Here is a 15,924-nt window from a genome sequence, read left to right on the forward strand (position 1 = left end):
GTGATGCAGTGGTGAGTAGTAGTGGGGTGATGCAGTAGCAGGTAATAGTGGGTGATGCAGTGGTGAGTAGTCGTGGGGTGGTGCAGTAGCAGGTAATATTAGGTGGTGCAGAATTAAGTAGTAGTGGGGTGGTGCAGTAGTGAGTAGTAGTGGGGTGATGTAGTAGTGAGTAGTAGTGGGGTGATGTAGTAGTGAGTAGTAGTGGGGTGGTGCACAGTAGCAGGTAATAGTGGGGTGGTGCAGTAGCAGGTAATAGTAGGTGGTGCAGAATTAAGTAGTAGGTGGGTGGTGCAGTATTAGGTAATAATGGGGTGGTGCAGTAGCAGGTAATAGTGGGTAATGGGGTATCAGGTAATAATGGGGTGGTGCAATAATGAGTAGTAGTGGCGTGGTGCAGTAGTGAGTAGTAGTGGGATGGAGCAATAGCAGGTAATAGTGGGTGGTGCAGAATTAAGTAGTAGTGGGGTGAAGCAGTAGCAGGTAATAGTAGGTGGTGCAGTAGCAGGTAATAGTAGGTGGTGCAGTAGCAGGTAATAGTGGGTGGTGCAGTAGCAGGTAATAGTGGGTGGTGCAGTAGCAGGTAATAGTGGGTGGTGCAGTAGCAGGTAATAGTGGGTGGTGCAGTAGCAGGTAATAGTAGGTGGTGCTGTAGCAGGTAATAGTGGGGGGTGCAGTAGCAGGTAATAGTGGGTGGTGCAGTAGCAGGTAATAGTGGGTGGTGCAGTAGCAGGTAATAGTGGGTGGTGCAGTAGCAGGTAATAGTGGGTGGTGCAGTAGCAGGTAATAGTAGGTGGTGCTGTAGCAGGTAATAGTGGGGGGTGCAGTAGCAGGTAATAGTGGGTGGTGCAGTAGCAGGTAATAGTGGGTGGTGCAGTAGCAGGTAATAGTGGGTGATGGGGTATGCGGTAGTGGGATGCGCTCACCCAGTATCTGCGCCTGTGCAATGTGTAACTGTCCGCATATCTTCATTGTGTCCCTGAAGTTACTCACTTCTTATAGGAGGATGAATGAGATGTCTTTGTTGTGTCATCGGTTTCTCATTCTATCAGAGCACAAGTGCTCCCTGTATCAGCGAGGTCACTGTACATATAGAAAGACGGAACTACAGGAGCCAGACAGTGAGTGGTTGCTGGGGGTTACCGTGAGGACAGGATCCTCTTTCCTGTGGACAGGGATATGAGGCAATAACCTTCCATTGCCCGTATGGCAGTACCGCACCCTGTGGTGAGTGGTAGGAGAGGGGTACAGACAGCCTGCATAAGGTCCTGCTGTGGAGTACTCATTCTCCCCTATCACAAATCTCCAGCATTCCTAACCTACCCCCACAGCCTAACCCTAATGTCGACACATTGCCGACGTTACATCCTGGACAGAGGTGGAAAGAGCAAACACATGAATCTTCCTATTGGTGGGCCAGCGCTATGCATGAAATCGGCTTTTCTGGGTGGCACCCACGTAAGGGCACTGAACTGGCAGGGGTGCATTCTCATGTCACCACTTTCCAATGTTCACCATGCGTCATTTTACGAAGGGTCTACAGCCACCCCAATTATAGCCAGCCACTGCATTAAACATGCACCTCCCAGGGATTTAAATTGTCCTTTGTCTTTTGCTGCGGCCCATGATCTAAATTACACTGTGCACACGTTACCGTAAAGTAACCTTTCCACAAGTGGGTTCACCCTGGGATTTGAACCAGGTTACCCGCTACCCCTGTTGCATCGTTAACCCCTGAGCTACCCCTATCCACCCCCCTACATCTGGCGAGTCTCCTGTTTTCCCAGAATGATGCAGGAATGACACAGATGAGAGGTAGAGGACGGTCACGGTGAGTAGGTGCTGTGGAGCCAGACAAGGGACAGTAATAGAGAAAGTATGCACTCTTGTAATGTGAGGTTCCAGTTAAACCCCTCTGAGCCTCCGCGGCTCAGTCCTCTGGCACCGAACAGCCATCATTATATCAGAGGGCGAGCTATGTATAACGCTGTACAGCTGTACTGTATTCTATATTCTCGGCACAGCTTCCATGAGAAATAATTGCATTATTAACATATTGCCGCTTGTGCCTTGGAAGCGACTTAAAATCTGCATCTGCTTTTACGATTTAGCAATCCCATCGCCACCGCCGAATGAAAAATAAGCCCCCCGCGCTGTTGGCGGTAGGTTCCTCCTCGCATCGCCAGCCTTACATCTGTTTCAAGGACTTCCTGCGGCTTTTGATAAAGTCACGTGGTTGGAACTGCAGACGGTCTGAGATGTATTTGGATTGTTTCGCTGCTGTTTTTTTGTGCCTCTGTCCAAACCACCGACTTAGACTTCTGCTTTTAGCTCACGCAATGTTCCGTTCCGTCTGCAGCCGCTGCGTCGTGTTTTGTGTTTCGTCTCTGTCTCTGGGTTGCAGAAGAACATACGCATCCAAATGGGATGGGTGACAGAAGCCATCAAAGCGGGATTCGTGTAAAGTGCAAGAGCGTGGAATTTCCTCATTATGCAGAGCCCTGGGGGGGTATAGCCGCTGAACTGTACATTGCAAGGCGTAATAAGAGCAGCACAGTTATGCCTCATGCGTTGCTGTTGCCCGGGGAGACGGCCAAGTGTTGTAGCGCATTATAATTTGGTTATATTTTGACACGGTTTCAGCATACAAGAGAAATACCAGGTCCTGCTCCTGACAATAGAGGTAAATATGCAGAGAAGTTCGGTTCTGCGGAAAGAATAAATAATGCAGGGTCAGCAGCTTAAATTAAAGTGTTCTTGCAGACATGTCCTGCATCAGAGCCGACAATAGGGGGTTGCCGTAGGTACAGCTATCCCGGGCCCCGGCCTCTGGAAGGGCCCGGGGCCCGGAGTGCAGGCTTATTCAGCCAAGGGTGCCGGCGGCCAGTTAAAATGCTGCACCAGCTTTTGAGCCAATAGGAGCTCGCTGCCAGTACGCAAGATCTGATTGGCTCACCAGTCGGTGCTGTATTTTAATTGGCCGCCGGCACCCTGCACTCCGGGCTGCAGCTCAGTGGAAAAGGAGATGGGGGAGCAAGAGCCGGGTTTACGGTAAGTCAAGTGAGGAGGGGGGGAGGGGCCTGGACTGGAAATGAGTCCCGGGCCCCAAAATTCCTGATGGCAGCCCTGTCCTGCGTTTTGCTGCACGTAAGCAGCTCCAGGCGAGACTGGGAACTCCATAATCCCGTCACGTCTTCTCTTGTGCCTGAAGCATTGGCTTACAGGCTATGTTTAGCCGGGACGCAGCAATGGACTTGCTGGCACTATAGAGATACTTGGCGGTGTGGATTGAAATGTCTACAGTGTCGATAGTCAATAGGTCAACACCAAAAGCTTGACATGCACTAGGCAGACATTGACAAAAACTTGACATGAAAAAAGGGTCAACACGTCAAAAAGGTCAACATAAGTTGTTCATATTTTTCTGTATCAATGTCGACACCTGTCCAAAGGACCCACAATTAGGGAAGGGGGCACCCTTGCAGGCTTCGGGAATTTACAGGTCCCAGTTGGAGTCCACATGGATGTTTAAACGAATTTAAAAAATCATGAAAAACTCATGTGTCAACGTTTTGCTTGTGTCCAACTATTGACTGTCGACCCAGACACGGTAGGCCTGCAGTATCCTCTGGATCCCAGATACTTGTATGCATAATTACACCTGTTTTCACACAATTCTTTTTCTCCAAGCCTATGGATAGTGGCTGTCCGGCAGCGATGCGTACAACACTGCGCACGGGGGAAATAGACGCATTTATTTCCGTACTGTTCCAGCCAGCTTGTGGTCATCTCTGCATCTGCATTTTCTGAACTCGTGCCTCAGGTCTTAAGGTGGCCATACACACGCAGATTTATCTGCAGATCTGTCTGGTTGGAACAAACACATGGTTATGGTTGAGCGCAAATGACAGTTGACCATTTGCTTGGAAATGCTGGAAAACTGACAAACTGTCATTCATCCATAACCATGTTTTTGTTCCAACCAGCCAGATCTGAAGATAAATCTTACTAGTGTATGGGCACCTTTAGTTCTGTCTCTGCCCACATTATGATTGCCCAGGTCTGTAGCTGTTATAGGCTGTAATATAGTGGCAAATCAGAACGCAGAGGCTGTGACTTCAGGGCTGTCGGGAGACGGAGCTATGCAAAACATTGCATTTGCTGTGCCATCGATGGAAGGAAACCATCTGGTCCTCCTCCTGGCAAAAGTATTTGACATCGACCATAAACCATTGATGATTTCAAATCATCGATGGACGATGGGCATTCCTAACCTGGAGGAGAGGGATCACTAGCATTAGGGGGGATGCTCCTTACCAGCAAAGAGAGAGTGACTGTCACATTAGCCAATGATACATCATTATTTCCACTCTTCCATAAAGATCCCCTCCTTGTGGAACAGTGCCCAGTGACAGCGAGCTCCTCTCAGATCAGGGGCACCTCCATTATTAATGGCACAGGACACACAGTGTCATCCTTGCTGCCGTCATGCTGCTGGGTAGCGGTGTATCATTAGTCCTGGCCACATCCTTATAAATAATGTCTCAGCACTATCTTCCGCTGCCATTACAGCAGGGAAGCCTCTTATCGCCGGCTCCTGTTGACTTAAGATACTATTAGGAGCAGACACTGAGGTTCTCATGGCTTGTTCTCGGGCTGGGATCAGCCTCACATGAGCAGCAATGTTGGGTGGTAGCGTCCGGGATCACAGAGAGGTCACAGCGTCCACTGCGCTGCTGTCCTGTTCTACGCCGGCAGCAGGATTTCCATCATCCGCTCTGTGGCTGCGGAATACATTCACCTTATAAAGGGCACCTGCAGCTTATATACAGAGACAGACAACTGGTTAGGTGCTGGAGTCATAGGTCAGTGTCTGGGTGTGGTCTGCTGTACATCACCGCAGCCATGGCTCCCTGTTACGGTCATGCATCTTGCATGTAATAGGGCTGGACTGTTTTATTAGGGCTTATTCTCTGAAGTGGAAGCAAGACCAGGAGTACAGGCTAACTAATGACTGGGGACAGTGAGGAAAGAATGGGCCTCGTCACGGAAGAGATGGGGGAATGCCACCTCCAGCGTTTCCGAAGTTCTGAGATGCTCCTTTCCTAAATACACTCTTAGTGCTGCGTAATCTCCTTGTGTGTATGACCGGGCCGTGAGCGCCAATGCGTGTTCCCACGTCAAGTTTTACAGGCCGAGTGAACCACTTTCAACATTCTTCTACTGTGGAAAGTGGTTCACCCCCCTTGAAAGTTCCCGGGCTGGGTGGGAATGGCTCTGTGTGTGCGCTCCGTGTGCGATTTATCGGCCAGCGATTTTCACATGATCGCTCTGCGTACTGGGCACGTGGTATTAACAGGATCATTCAGATCTGATCGCAGGGCACATTTTGTTTGCAAATTGGCAAAACCATGCTGCACTGCAGGTGGGGCAGATGTAACCTGGGCAGAGAGCGTTAGATTTGGGGGAGTCGTGTTTCTGTGCAGGGTAAATACTGACTACTTTATTCTTGCACTGTAGATTTCAGTTTGGACACTCCCCACCCAAATCTAACTCTGCCCATGTTACATCTGGCCCACCTGCAGTGCAGCATGGTTTTGACCATTTGAAAACAAAATGTGCAGTGAGATCAATTAGGCCCTAAATCTCAAAGACCCATCTCTCTCTCTATCGAACTATATATATATATATATATATATATATATATATATATATATATATATATATATATTTATTTATTTTTTTTTTATTTATAATGGATAGTTATAAAAATAGTGATAGAAATTATGTCATTACCTCTCCCACATGTCAGTGATGTCATACACAGGTTTCCAACACTTCTGTTACTTCGCATAGTTACTCATCACACCAGCACATGCTGACATCACAGACACGCCCGATAATCACCCAATCACAGCATTGTCCATGTTCCACACCCACATATGTATAACCACATACATAAAAGGAGAAGACACGCAAGGATGCACAGGTCACGCACTGTAGGTGACAAAACGTGAGAACGTCTCAAAAAGTACAATAGTAAAAAACAAAGGACAAAAGATAATGCTAAGTTTGATCTATATAATAAAATCAAGCGCTGGTAAAAAGTAATAGAACGCGGTTTATATGATCTGAGGTTTGGACTGCGGGCGGTAGTCCCAGGATTCGGTGGGTGTAATAAGGTCTCATCAAACTTCCCAGCGATGACACCCTGTACTAATCAGTTTATTAATACTGACATCCATCCGTCTCCGTAGCGCTGTGCGTGCCGCAGGCTCGGCACCCATTTTGGTTAGATGGACAGCACTGACCTTCACTCACCAGCCACTTCAAACTGCTGGCGGAGACTGGGAAGCTTTCATAGCACAGGTTACAGATCCCCCGGCTTAGAAGATTGGCACCAGGTTAAAAGAACCTTTCATTCTGGAACTACTCCTTCAAATCTTCCTGTGATCAAAAGTTATTAACTTTTACTATTTGACAGCGTGCATGAGGCTGGCCTTAAATCTTGGCTGCAGCGGAGTCCACATCACTGGGACTCTGTAACCATACCGCTCAGATCTGCAGCATCAACACCACTGCCCGTCGTCATCCTGACAAATGGTTTCCAAGCCGGGCTGTCAGTCTGACACAGAAGAACTATTTCCCCTTTTATTTCACGGGAAGCAGCGTCCTTTAGTCCGGGGGGGGGGGGATATGTTTATACCAGAAGAGGATAAATATGCCCAAATTATCTCCTAATGCACCACGTGCCAGGCTATTATGTCTGTAAATGAATAATGATACCCCCAGCCTGGAACAAGGATCACCATTTACATAATCTCTAGACTCGCCTTGTGACCATTGTAACAGATATAAACTTGAACGTCCTTCCCCTGAAGAGCTTACATTCAACCTCATCCGCACCCCGGGGAGGTTATTGATAAGCGAGTGGTGCAAGCAGAAGTCCTGAAAGGAAATGTATTTGGATTATAGAAGCCATCCTGTTTCTGAAGGAGATGTGTTACTGGGCTGTGACTGTAGGGGGCTCTAGATATCCGAGGCAAACAGGTACGGTGTTTTATAGAATGGTTTATTCATCTTTATATCAGTTTATTTAGTAAATGACGGAGGCGGACTAATAGAAGAATATGAAATGAATATAAACTATAAAAAAAAAAAAAAAAAAGACGATTGAATAATTAAGGCTCAGAGTCGATAGGTGGCTACTGATCCAATGTGATATAGTTGTCTATAGACTGGAAAATACATTGTATGTTATGTTAGATACATTGTTAGATACAGTCCTCGAGAGAGAGTGTGACCCAAATGCTGAGATCTCATCCTCTCCTATATAAATCCCAACTATAATGTACTGTAACTATGAAACGGAGAATGGGCATCTTCGTAATGGGTTGTGGAGCATAGAGTCCATCCTTACTACGGACACCTCATCTAGGCCGACCCCAAGCGGTGAAGCTGGCGAGCAGGGCCCTCCTACCTCTATGTCTTTTTTTTTTTTATCGGTGTCAATGTTGACAGCTGAGCACCCGAACTCCCAGTTCGGGACACTTTACCGTTCCTAATAGGAGTTCACGTGGATGGTATGAATAAATAAAGAAAATGGGAAAATTCATGTCGACCTCTTCATGTGTCAACCAATGGCGGACATTTTACCATGCCAACCTTTTGTCTGTCGACGTCTGTGTCCGGATCCCTTTCTAATGGCAGAGAGAAGGATGGGACACATAGATGGAGGAGTTCCAAAATCAGACCATTTTTGGGGGTGGGGTGTGTGTGTGTGTGTGTGTGTATGTATGTATATATATATATATATATATATATATATATATATATATATATATATATATATATATATATAGACGGCGGGGGACTGCGGCACTCTCTCGGACTCCTTCAATAAACAAGCTCACACAGACAAGCAGCTTGTCTGTGTGAGCTTGTTTATTGAAGGAGTCCGAGAGAGTGCCGCAGTCCCCCGCCGTCTACCTATTTCATGTGCGCTGCACCCCGGCTACAGTTTCCCTTTGGAGGCGAGGAGTGCCCGCCCCTGTCCTCTATATATATATATATATATATATATATATATATATATACTGTATAAGCACTTAATTTCGCGGGTAGTAATTTTCGCGAAAATGAAGGAATCTGCGTTTTCGCGAGTGGAAAATTTCGCGAATAATTACCGGTCGCATCCCCCATAGGTTTCTATGGGGGATGCGAAGCTGCCCGATGTATCAGCATCGGGCAGCCCGGCATCGCACCCCTGGGCTATCGCCATTCTGATATGGCGATAGCCCATTGTAGCCTATGGCTACACATCGCACTGCCGAGCGGGGCAGTGCGGTCAGAGGGGTCAGCGCATAACCGCGCATGCGCTGACTCCCCGGCTTCCGGGTTAGGGCTTCGCAGGGATGGGCTCCTATCGGAGCCCTGTCCCTGCGCCCCCAGAATGATAAATCCCTGCGGTATCAGATGATACCGCAATGTGATGCCCGGCGTTGTCATCACGCCGGGATCGCTATAGAATGATAAATGCGCCCTTTAGGGAGGGAAATATTTCGCGCGGCTTTAATTTTCGCGATTACGGAAGGCTCGCGAAAATCGCGAAAATTAAAGCCGCGCGAAATTAAGTGCTTATACAGTGTATATATATATATATATATATATATATATATATATATTACTATAATAACAGGCTCACATACATGTAGGTTAGAGAATGCAGGTATGCAGCAGTATAAAAACCAGCACGGCAGAAGTCCACAATCAATGAACGGCACAGCGGCTTGGCATCAGCGGCTGGAAGCGGAGGACCCGGAGACGTCACAGCGTGAATGGCTTGTCATCAACGTCTACGTCAACCCAGGAACGCCCAACGCGTTTCGTCAGCTTGTGACTTCATATATATATGTAGGAAGCGTCACTCGAGGGCTTGTGAAACAGTGTAATTTTATTTGGTCAACACCGTTTCTGGCCTCAGCCCGTCATCAGGACAGTTGTGTCCTGATGACGGCTGAGGCCCGAAACGGCGTTGACCAAATAAAATGACACTGTTTCACAAGCCCTGGAGTGACGCTTCCTACATCTATATACATTGGCGCACCTGAGTACAGGTGCACTGAAGCAGGCAAGCAGCGTGACCCCGACTACAGTAACAGAGAGTGCCGGTCCACCAATCCATATATATATATGTGTGTGTGTGTAAGGTCACTAGGTCAACCTTATGTAGGTCAACACGGCTGAGGTCGAGAGGGTTGGAAGATCGACAGTCCAAAGGTCAACTTGAGTATTCGCTTTTTTGAGCCTACAGGCGATACTTCATACCCTACTGGATATATAATAAGTTGGACAATGAGCGTTGTAGTGTATTGTCACTTATACACATGACCGCGGACGGCTGAGATTTCCCGTGCCGCGCGGAGATATTGTCCCATGTACCGGTGAGACACTTACCCTGGCGCTTTCAATGAGCAGCATATTACAAAAACTAAAAACTTCAATGGAATAAAAAAAAAAAAGACTCCATTATGTTTGAGTCCAACGGAAACGTCTTTGTGACGTCGCACTGAATGTAGTCCTGTGTCTGGGGCCGTACTCTACAAAGACTAATCACTCAGCAGCACCCTGATAGTCCTATTGTCTGTAATGGGAGTTTTCATTATCCGAGTATTGAATTACTTCTAGTGTTTGTAGTGTAGGTGGTAAACACGTATGGAGGATCTATTAAGAGGCAGCATCACGTATTAACCAGTTCTGCCGGCTCTCTCCCATTCACCACATTTCTTTCACGTTTACACAATGCGTTTCCCTTTTTCCCAGCCTTTCCAGCCTCGCAGACTTCAATGGCTTTCCCCCATTGTTTCTGTAACATAAGATCATAGTAGTCTGTGTTCTGCTACAGACTAAGACCATTGCACACAGTCCCCACCTAAACACACAGCTGCCATCCATGTTCTCTCCGAGTCGCGGGCTCCAGAATTATTGGCACCCGCCGTACAGCCTAGATAAACAAATACTCGTTACGGACAAAAAACTAGGGGGAAACGGACGGCTTTTATTCTAATCGGCGTCTTCAGAACAAATACCTTTTTTACAGATAATATTGTTCTTTCCAAAAACAAAAATAGGTTTCAATTTGTTTCCAAACAAATCACAGAATTTAATATGGAACAAAGAGCTTCATTGTAGCTGGCTCGGAGCCCTTTTTGACCGTTTCATCAGGGTACAAAAAAAGGTGTTCCCATGCCCCTCCACTCATTGATTGTTTTATATACTATTTTCTTGTTCGTTTTTGAGGATTCTAAAATTCTCCCCTAAAAATAATAATAATTTTTTTTTTATTCCTTGATCTACCTGATATAGTAGATTTTATAGTCCAGTACAAATGGAAAAACCATAACTTTATTGATAATCTTTATAAAACATGAAATGGTGATGGAAAAATTATTTTTGGGGCAGTTGCTCAGTTTCGACGGTCAATGGTGATCTATAGCAAAATGGCATTGACGCGTTTCATTGGTCATCTGCGCACTTCATCAGGGAGTTAGCATCCTGTATTGTCATTTCCACTTCAGTGCGCTGTTTGACGTTATGGAGTCATATTTGGCAAATACTGTTCCTGCCTCCTTCTATTGGGACTTTTGAGAAAGTCACACGGCTGAAGAAGATTGATCTTCTAAGGTGCAAATAGAGGGGGTATAGGGGTAGACATTTTTCTGGCTCACAGTAGCAGGTAGAATTGGCAGTGATACCAGGTGACTGGGATAGTCACGTGCACCTCACACCCGCTCATTCATAATTGTGCATCTAGTGCTGGAAGACTACAGTGTGTTTGCGTGCCTCCAGGGACCGAGACCATTCTCACCCATGGGCCCTCAAGCCTTTCTTCCTAAGATCACGTGTCTACCATGTCAGCATCCTGCTGCATCCTGTTGTTTATTATACTTTATACCGGTCTTTCTGGGATGCTTGTCGTACTAGTGTTGCTGCTTCATTCTGATTGTTTACTTCCTTGATGCATTTTGCACGTTTATATTTTACTGTACTTTGTTGCATTACTTAACTTTTTTTTTTTATTGAATAATTGGAAATTTTTGCCTTGTTTAAAATAAAATAAAAAGAATTGTGCATTCACTGCTAATGATGGAGGCAGCCATTTTGTAACCTGAACCAATATTCTATAACTGTAAGCTGAACCTAACTACTCCCTGGGAACCAGTGATGTCACACTGTGTTTCTCTCTCCTCAGTGACATCACTACTTCCTAATGAACCGGTTCTAGATTGATTAAGGCACAGAATGGCCACCACCGCAGACTTGCTCATACTTACAGTACCTGCGTTTTACAGTAATGTGTCTTGTTTCCCTTTTAGAAATTTCCGGAGCTGAAGTTCAAGTACGTGGAAGAGGAGCAGCCGGAGGAGTTCTTCATCCCATATGTCTGGTCTTTAGTGTATAACTCTGCCGTCAGCCTGTACTGGAACCCGCAGGACATTCAGCTGTTCACCATGGACTCCGGCTGAGGACCTGGTTAGACAGAAGACTTTATCACATGGCTCCGCTGCATGGAGGGGAGTATAAGACCTAGCACCGCCCTCAGTCCCCCCCATTGGCTATCCTGCCTTTATGGGTGGAGGCCCGTGCTACGGTTATTGTCTGACTTTTATCCATGGCTTCCACCCGGGTCACTGGCTCCACAACCCACACAGCGTCTTCAGTTTTAAATGTTTTTTTTTTTGCTTATTATATTTAATCCTATGGTACAAAGGTGACCACCAGTATTTTATTTCCAGAGTGGAGGGAAAGAGCAGTTTTAAATTAATGGTTTATGTTTGGTCTAATAAAGCTGTGAAGAGAACAGCATTTGTGTCGCCGCTATTTCCCACGGAACGTAAGTAACCATCTGTACCTAACCCGCATCTCGTTATCACGCCCCTGTTCCGCCCCTTTGTATCCTCACTTACTGACGTATCCACAGGGCCCCTGTAACTCCCACCTACCAGCACACACAGTATATAGAACGCCCCAATCACCCATCACCAGGAAATATCACTTACCGCCTGCCTACATCCCATCTCCACCCTGTCCTGTTCTCTATTATCTGGGCCTCTTCATGCAAATGAGAGGGAGGAGACAGAACCGGCTGCCATTCTTGCAGTTTAAAAAAAATAATAAATCGCGGACCGCCTCCTCTGGGGTGAATATATAAAAGATGATGACCGTATACCGTTTGTGTGTCTCCGGAGTTCCCTGCTCCTATTGCATGATGGGAAAGTGCCTGCGTAAGTGAGCCGATATGTCGCTGTTCTCTAAGCCGCTACTAGATTTCCCTTTCCTGCCCCTGCTTCTGTAACGCTGCTCTTCTCGGTTGTGTACCGTACTCCAGGGGCTATGGTCGCACGGTCGACGTAGTGTAGACCCTATGACCCATGCCCTACTGGAGTGGGTGGGTGTTGAGTGATCTGTGTATATAATGCATATTTATTTGGGGAATTGGGAATACATTACACACAGTAGCGCGGTCTGATAGGTGGCCCCTAAGAGGCCGCCACCCATTATACAGCATGCTGAGTGTAGTGGTTCAGCATCATGGTAAGAGGTACATATGCCTGTGACGTGACAATGTACAATGTGCTCAGTACAGGAGAAAAACTATAATACATATCCTTTATAGGGTCACCAAGTGCCACACCCTACAGTCACTGGGAGGAGCACTGCTAATCCAATAGAAAGTGACGTTTTATTCATTCTGCTTCCAATTATGTAAAACAATACAAAAAAGACAAGGGGAGGTGTTGCCAATAACATCCAATCAGAACCAGTCTTTAATTTTCTTGGATGCAATAGAGAAATACTAGGTAGAATCTCATTGGTTGTTATGGACAACACCTATTTTCAATTTATAGAAGCTTTAGTAAATCTACGTTTAAGTTCCAAAGTGCTTGCCCTGTATAACTGACGGATATCCAAATGATACTATCGCAACAGAGTACTTGAGAATTTAGGTGACTATTTATCAGCGAGTGGTAAAACTCATTGTGTATGATAAATCTCTTTGCATAATCAGCTCCGATCTCTCGTGTCCAGTTCCTAACTGCCATGTGTTTGAAAAATGGCAGTTGGGAGCTGTTTGGCTGGAGCGCCATTTATTATACGCAACAAGATATATTATGCACAATGCGTGTGATCACTCGTTGGTAAACGAGCCCCTTGTTTTGTGCCCTCCTGGCTGCCTTGTGTCTCGTAAGAATGGAGAGTGATGTTTGCATTTTGCTGTCACTGAGCCCTATCTTGGGTTCTGGTGCGAGCTCTTGTGTTACTGATTCACCGTGTTACCCCACAGCAAGCACAAATGATGTTTGATAAGAATTCTTTGACAATTCGTGATGTCTATTTCTGATTATTGATCAAATTGCAAGGAGATTAAGCACCTGATTTGTGATCACTGCCATGTGCATTCATGTCACACTATGGGTTGGGTTCGATTTATCCTGTAATATGTAATAAAATTATCTTTCCAAATACTGTTTGTTGTGATGCATTGTGTGTGTGTGAAGCACTTTTCCTCCAGCTTACGATGAAAGCAGATATCTCATGAACAGTGGTGGGATGGATGGATAGACTGCACTCTCAGTGATATCACTGTCTCCTAGTGATTGGATAGGTCGCACTCAGTGATGTCATTGGCTCCTAGTGATTGGATAGGTCGCACTCTCAGTGATATCACTGTCTCCTAGTGATTGGATAGGTCGCACTCTCAGTGATGTCACTGTCTCCTAGTGACTGGATAGGTTTGAACTCTCAGTGATATCACTGTCTCCTAGTGATTGGATAGGTCGCACTCTCAGTGATGTCACTGTCTTTTAGTGACTGGATAGGTTGCACTCTCAGTGATGTCACTGGCGCCTAGTGAATGGATAGACTATTTTCTGTGATGTCACTGGTTCCTAATGATTGGATAGGTTGCACACTTCGTGATATCACTGGTTCCTAGTGAATGTATAGGCTGCACTCTCATTGATGTCACTGGCTCCTAGTGAATAGATAGACTGTATTTTCTGTGATGCCACTGGTTCCTAGTGATTGGATAGGTTGCACTCTCAGTAATGTAACTGGCTCCTAGTGATAGGAGAGGCTGCATTTTTAGTGATGTCACTGACTCCTAGTGAATAGATAGACGATTTTAGTGATGTCACTGGCTCCTAGTGATTGGATAGGTTGCACTTTCAGTGATGTCACTGGTTCCTAGTGATTGGATAGGTTGCTCTCTGTGATGTCACTGGTTCCTAGTAAATGATAGACTGTATTTTCTGTGATGTCACTGGTTCCTAGTGATTGGATAGGTTGCACTTTCAGGGATGGCACTGGTTCCTAGTGATTGGATAGGTTGCACTCTCAGGGATGTCACTGGTTCCTAGTGATTGGATAGGTTGCACTCTCAGGGATGTCACTGGTTCCTAGTGATTGGATAGGTTGCACTCTCAGGGATGTCACTGGTTCCTAGTGATTGGATAGGTTGCACTCTCACTGATGTCCCTGGTTCCTAGTGAATTGATAGGCTACACTCTCAGTAATGTAATTGACTCCTAGTAAATGGATAGACTATTTTAGTGATGTCACTGTCTCCTAGTGATTGGATAGGGTGCCATCCCAGTGATGTCACTGGCTCCTAGTGATTGGATAGGGTGCCATCCCAGTGATGTCACTGTCTCCTAGTGATTGGATAGGGTGCCATCCCAGTGATGTCACTGGCTCCTAGTGATTGGATAGGGTGCCATGCCAGTGCTGTCACTGGCTCAATATGAATGGATAGAATGCATTATATCATAGTGTAGGCATTGGTTGCATTCTCATGATGATTGGCCTTAAAACTGCCCCTTTAGTATATGGCATTACTATATACACACACAACTTCATAATGTAGGTCACACTGTTGTACAGTAAAGGCCAGTGTGAGGAGAAAGGGGCAGAAACAAAGGGCTGGTTACAGTGTAGGGAGCTTGAAAAATAGGGACTGGTGCTGACATAGCCGGATGCTAACTGCCCACCCATATCCCTGCTTTCGCACGGAGAAATGTCCGAGTCTGGAGCACTCAGAGCTGTCTGGCCGCTTGGTCCATCATTCGATGGTCTGCGACCATCGGAGGATGGGGGAGGTTCCCACAGATGGGGGAGTCATTCACATGAAACATTCGCTCTGGGTTTTACCGCATTCGGACGGTGTGAACGATCCGTACGGTATGTGGGGCTAAGAACACTCAGTGGCCGTCCGAAATACACATCCGTCCGAGTCAACTAGAATAAGGGCCATAGAGGGGATAGGTACTGGGCTGGTGTCTAAAGGTGTCATGTGGTGGCTATGTGGCATATAGAGGGGATAGGTACTGGGCTGGTATATAAAGGTGCCATGTGGTGGCTATGTGGCATATAGAGGGGATAGGTACTGGGCTGGTATATAAAGGTGCCATGTGGGGGCTCTGTGGCATATAAAGGGGAAGGGTACTGGGCTGGTATATAAAGGTGCCATGTGGTGGCTCTGTGGCATATAGAGGGGATAGGTACTGGGCTGGTATATAAAGGTGCCATGTGGGGGCTCTGTGGCATATAGAGGGGATAGGTACTGGGCTGGTATATAAAGGTGCCATGTGGGGGCTCTGTGGCATATAAAGGGGATAGGTACTGGGCTGGTATATAAAGGTGCCATGTGGGGGCTCTGTGGCATATAGAGGGGATAGGTACTGGGCTGGTATGTAAAGGTGCCATGTGGGGGCTCTGTGGCATATAGAGGGGATAGGTACTGGGCTGGTATATAAAGGTGCCATGTGGTGGCTCTGTGGCATATAGAGGGGATAGGTACTGGGCTGGTATATAAAGGTGCCACGTGGTGGCTCTGTGGCATATAGAGGGGGTAGGTACTGGGTTGGT

General features: G+C 46.4%; 1 protein-coding gene across 3 annotated transcripts in view; it reads left to right on the plus strand.

Moving 5' to 3' along the window:
* Positions 1 to 13,524, plus strand: part of DYM (dymeclin) — a 276,200-nt gene extending 262,676 nt beyond the window's left edge. For all 3 annotated transcript variants that reach the window (XM_083155293.1, XM_083155295.1, XM_083155294.1), the window contains one exon: positions 11,373 to 13,524. In XM_083155293.1, the coding sequence (XP_083011419.1) occupies positions 11,373 to 11,522 (150 nt within the window). In that variant the 3' untranslated portion in view covers positions 11,523 to 13,524. The remainder of the gene's footprint in view (positions 1 to 11,372) is intronic.
* Positions 13,525 to 15,924: the final 2,400 nt, after the last annotated feature.

The sequence above is a fragment of the Crinia signifera genome, chromosome 1 (genome assembly GCF_055691185.1).
Source record: "Crinia signifera chromosome 1, ASM5569118v1, whole genome shotgun sequence".
NCBI lineage: Eukaryota > Metazoa > Chordata > Amphibia > Anura > Myobatrachidae > Crinia > Crinia signifera.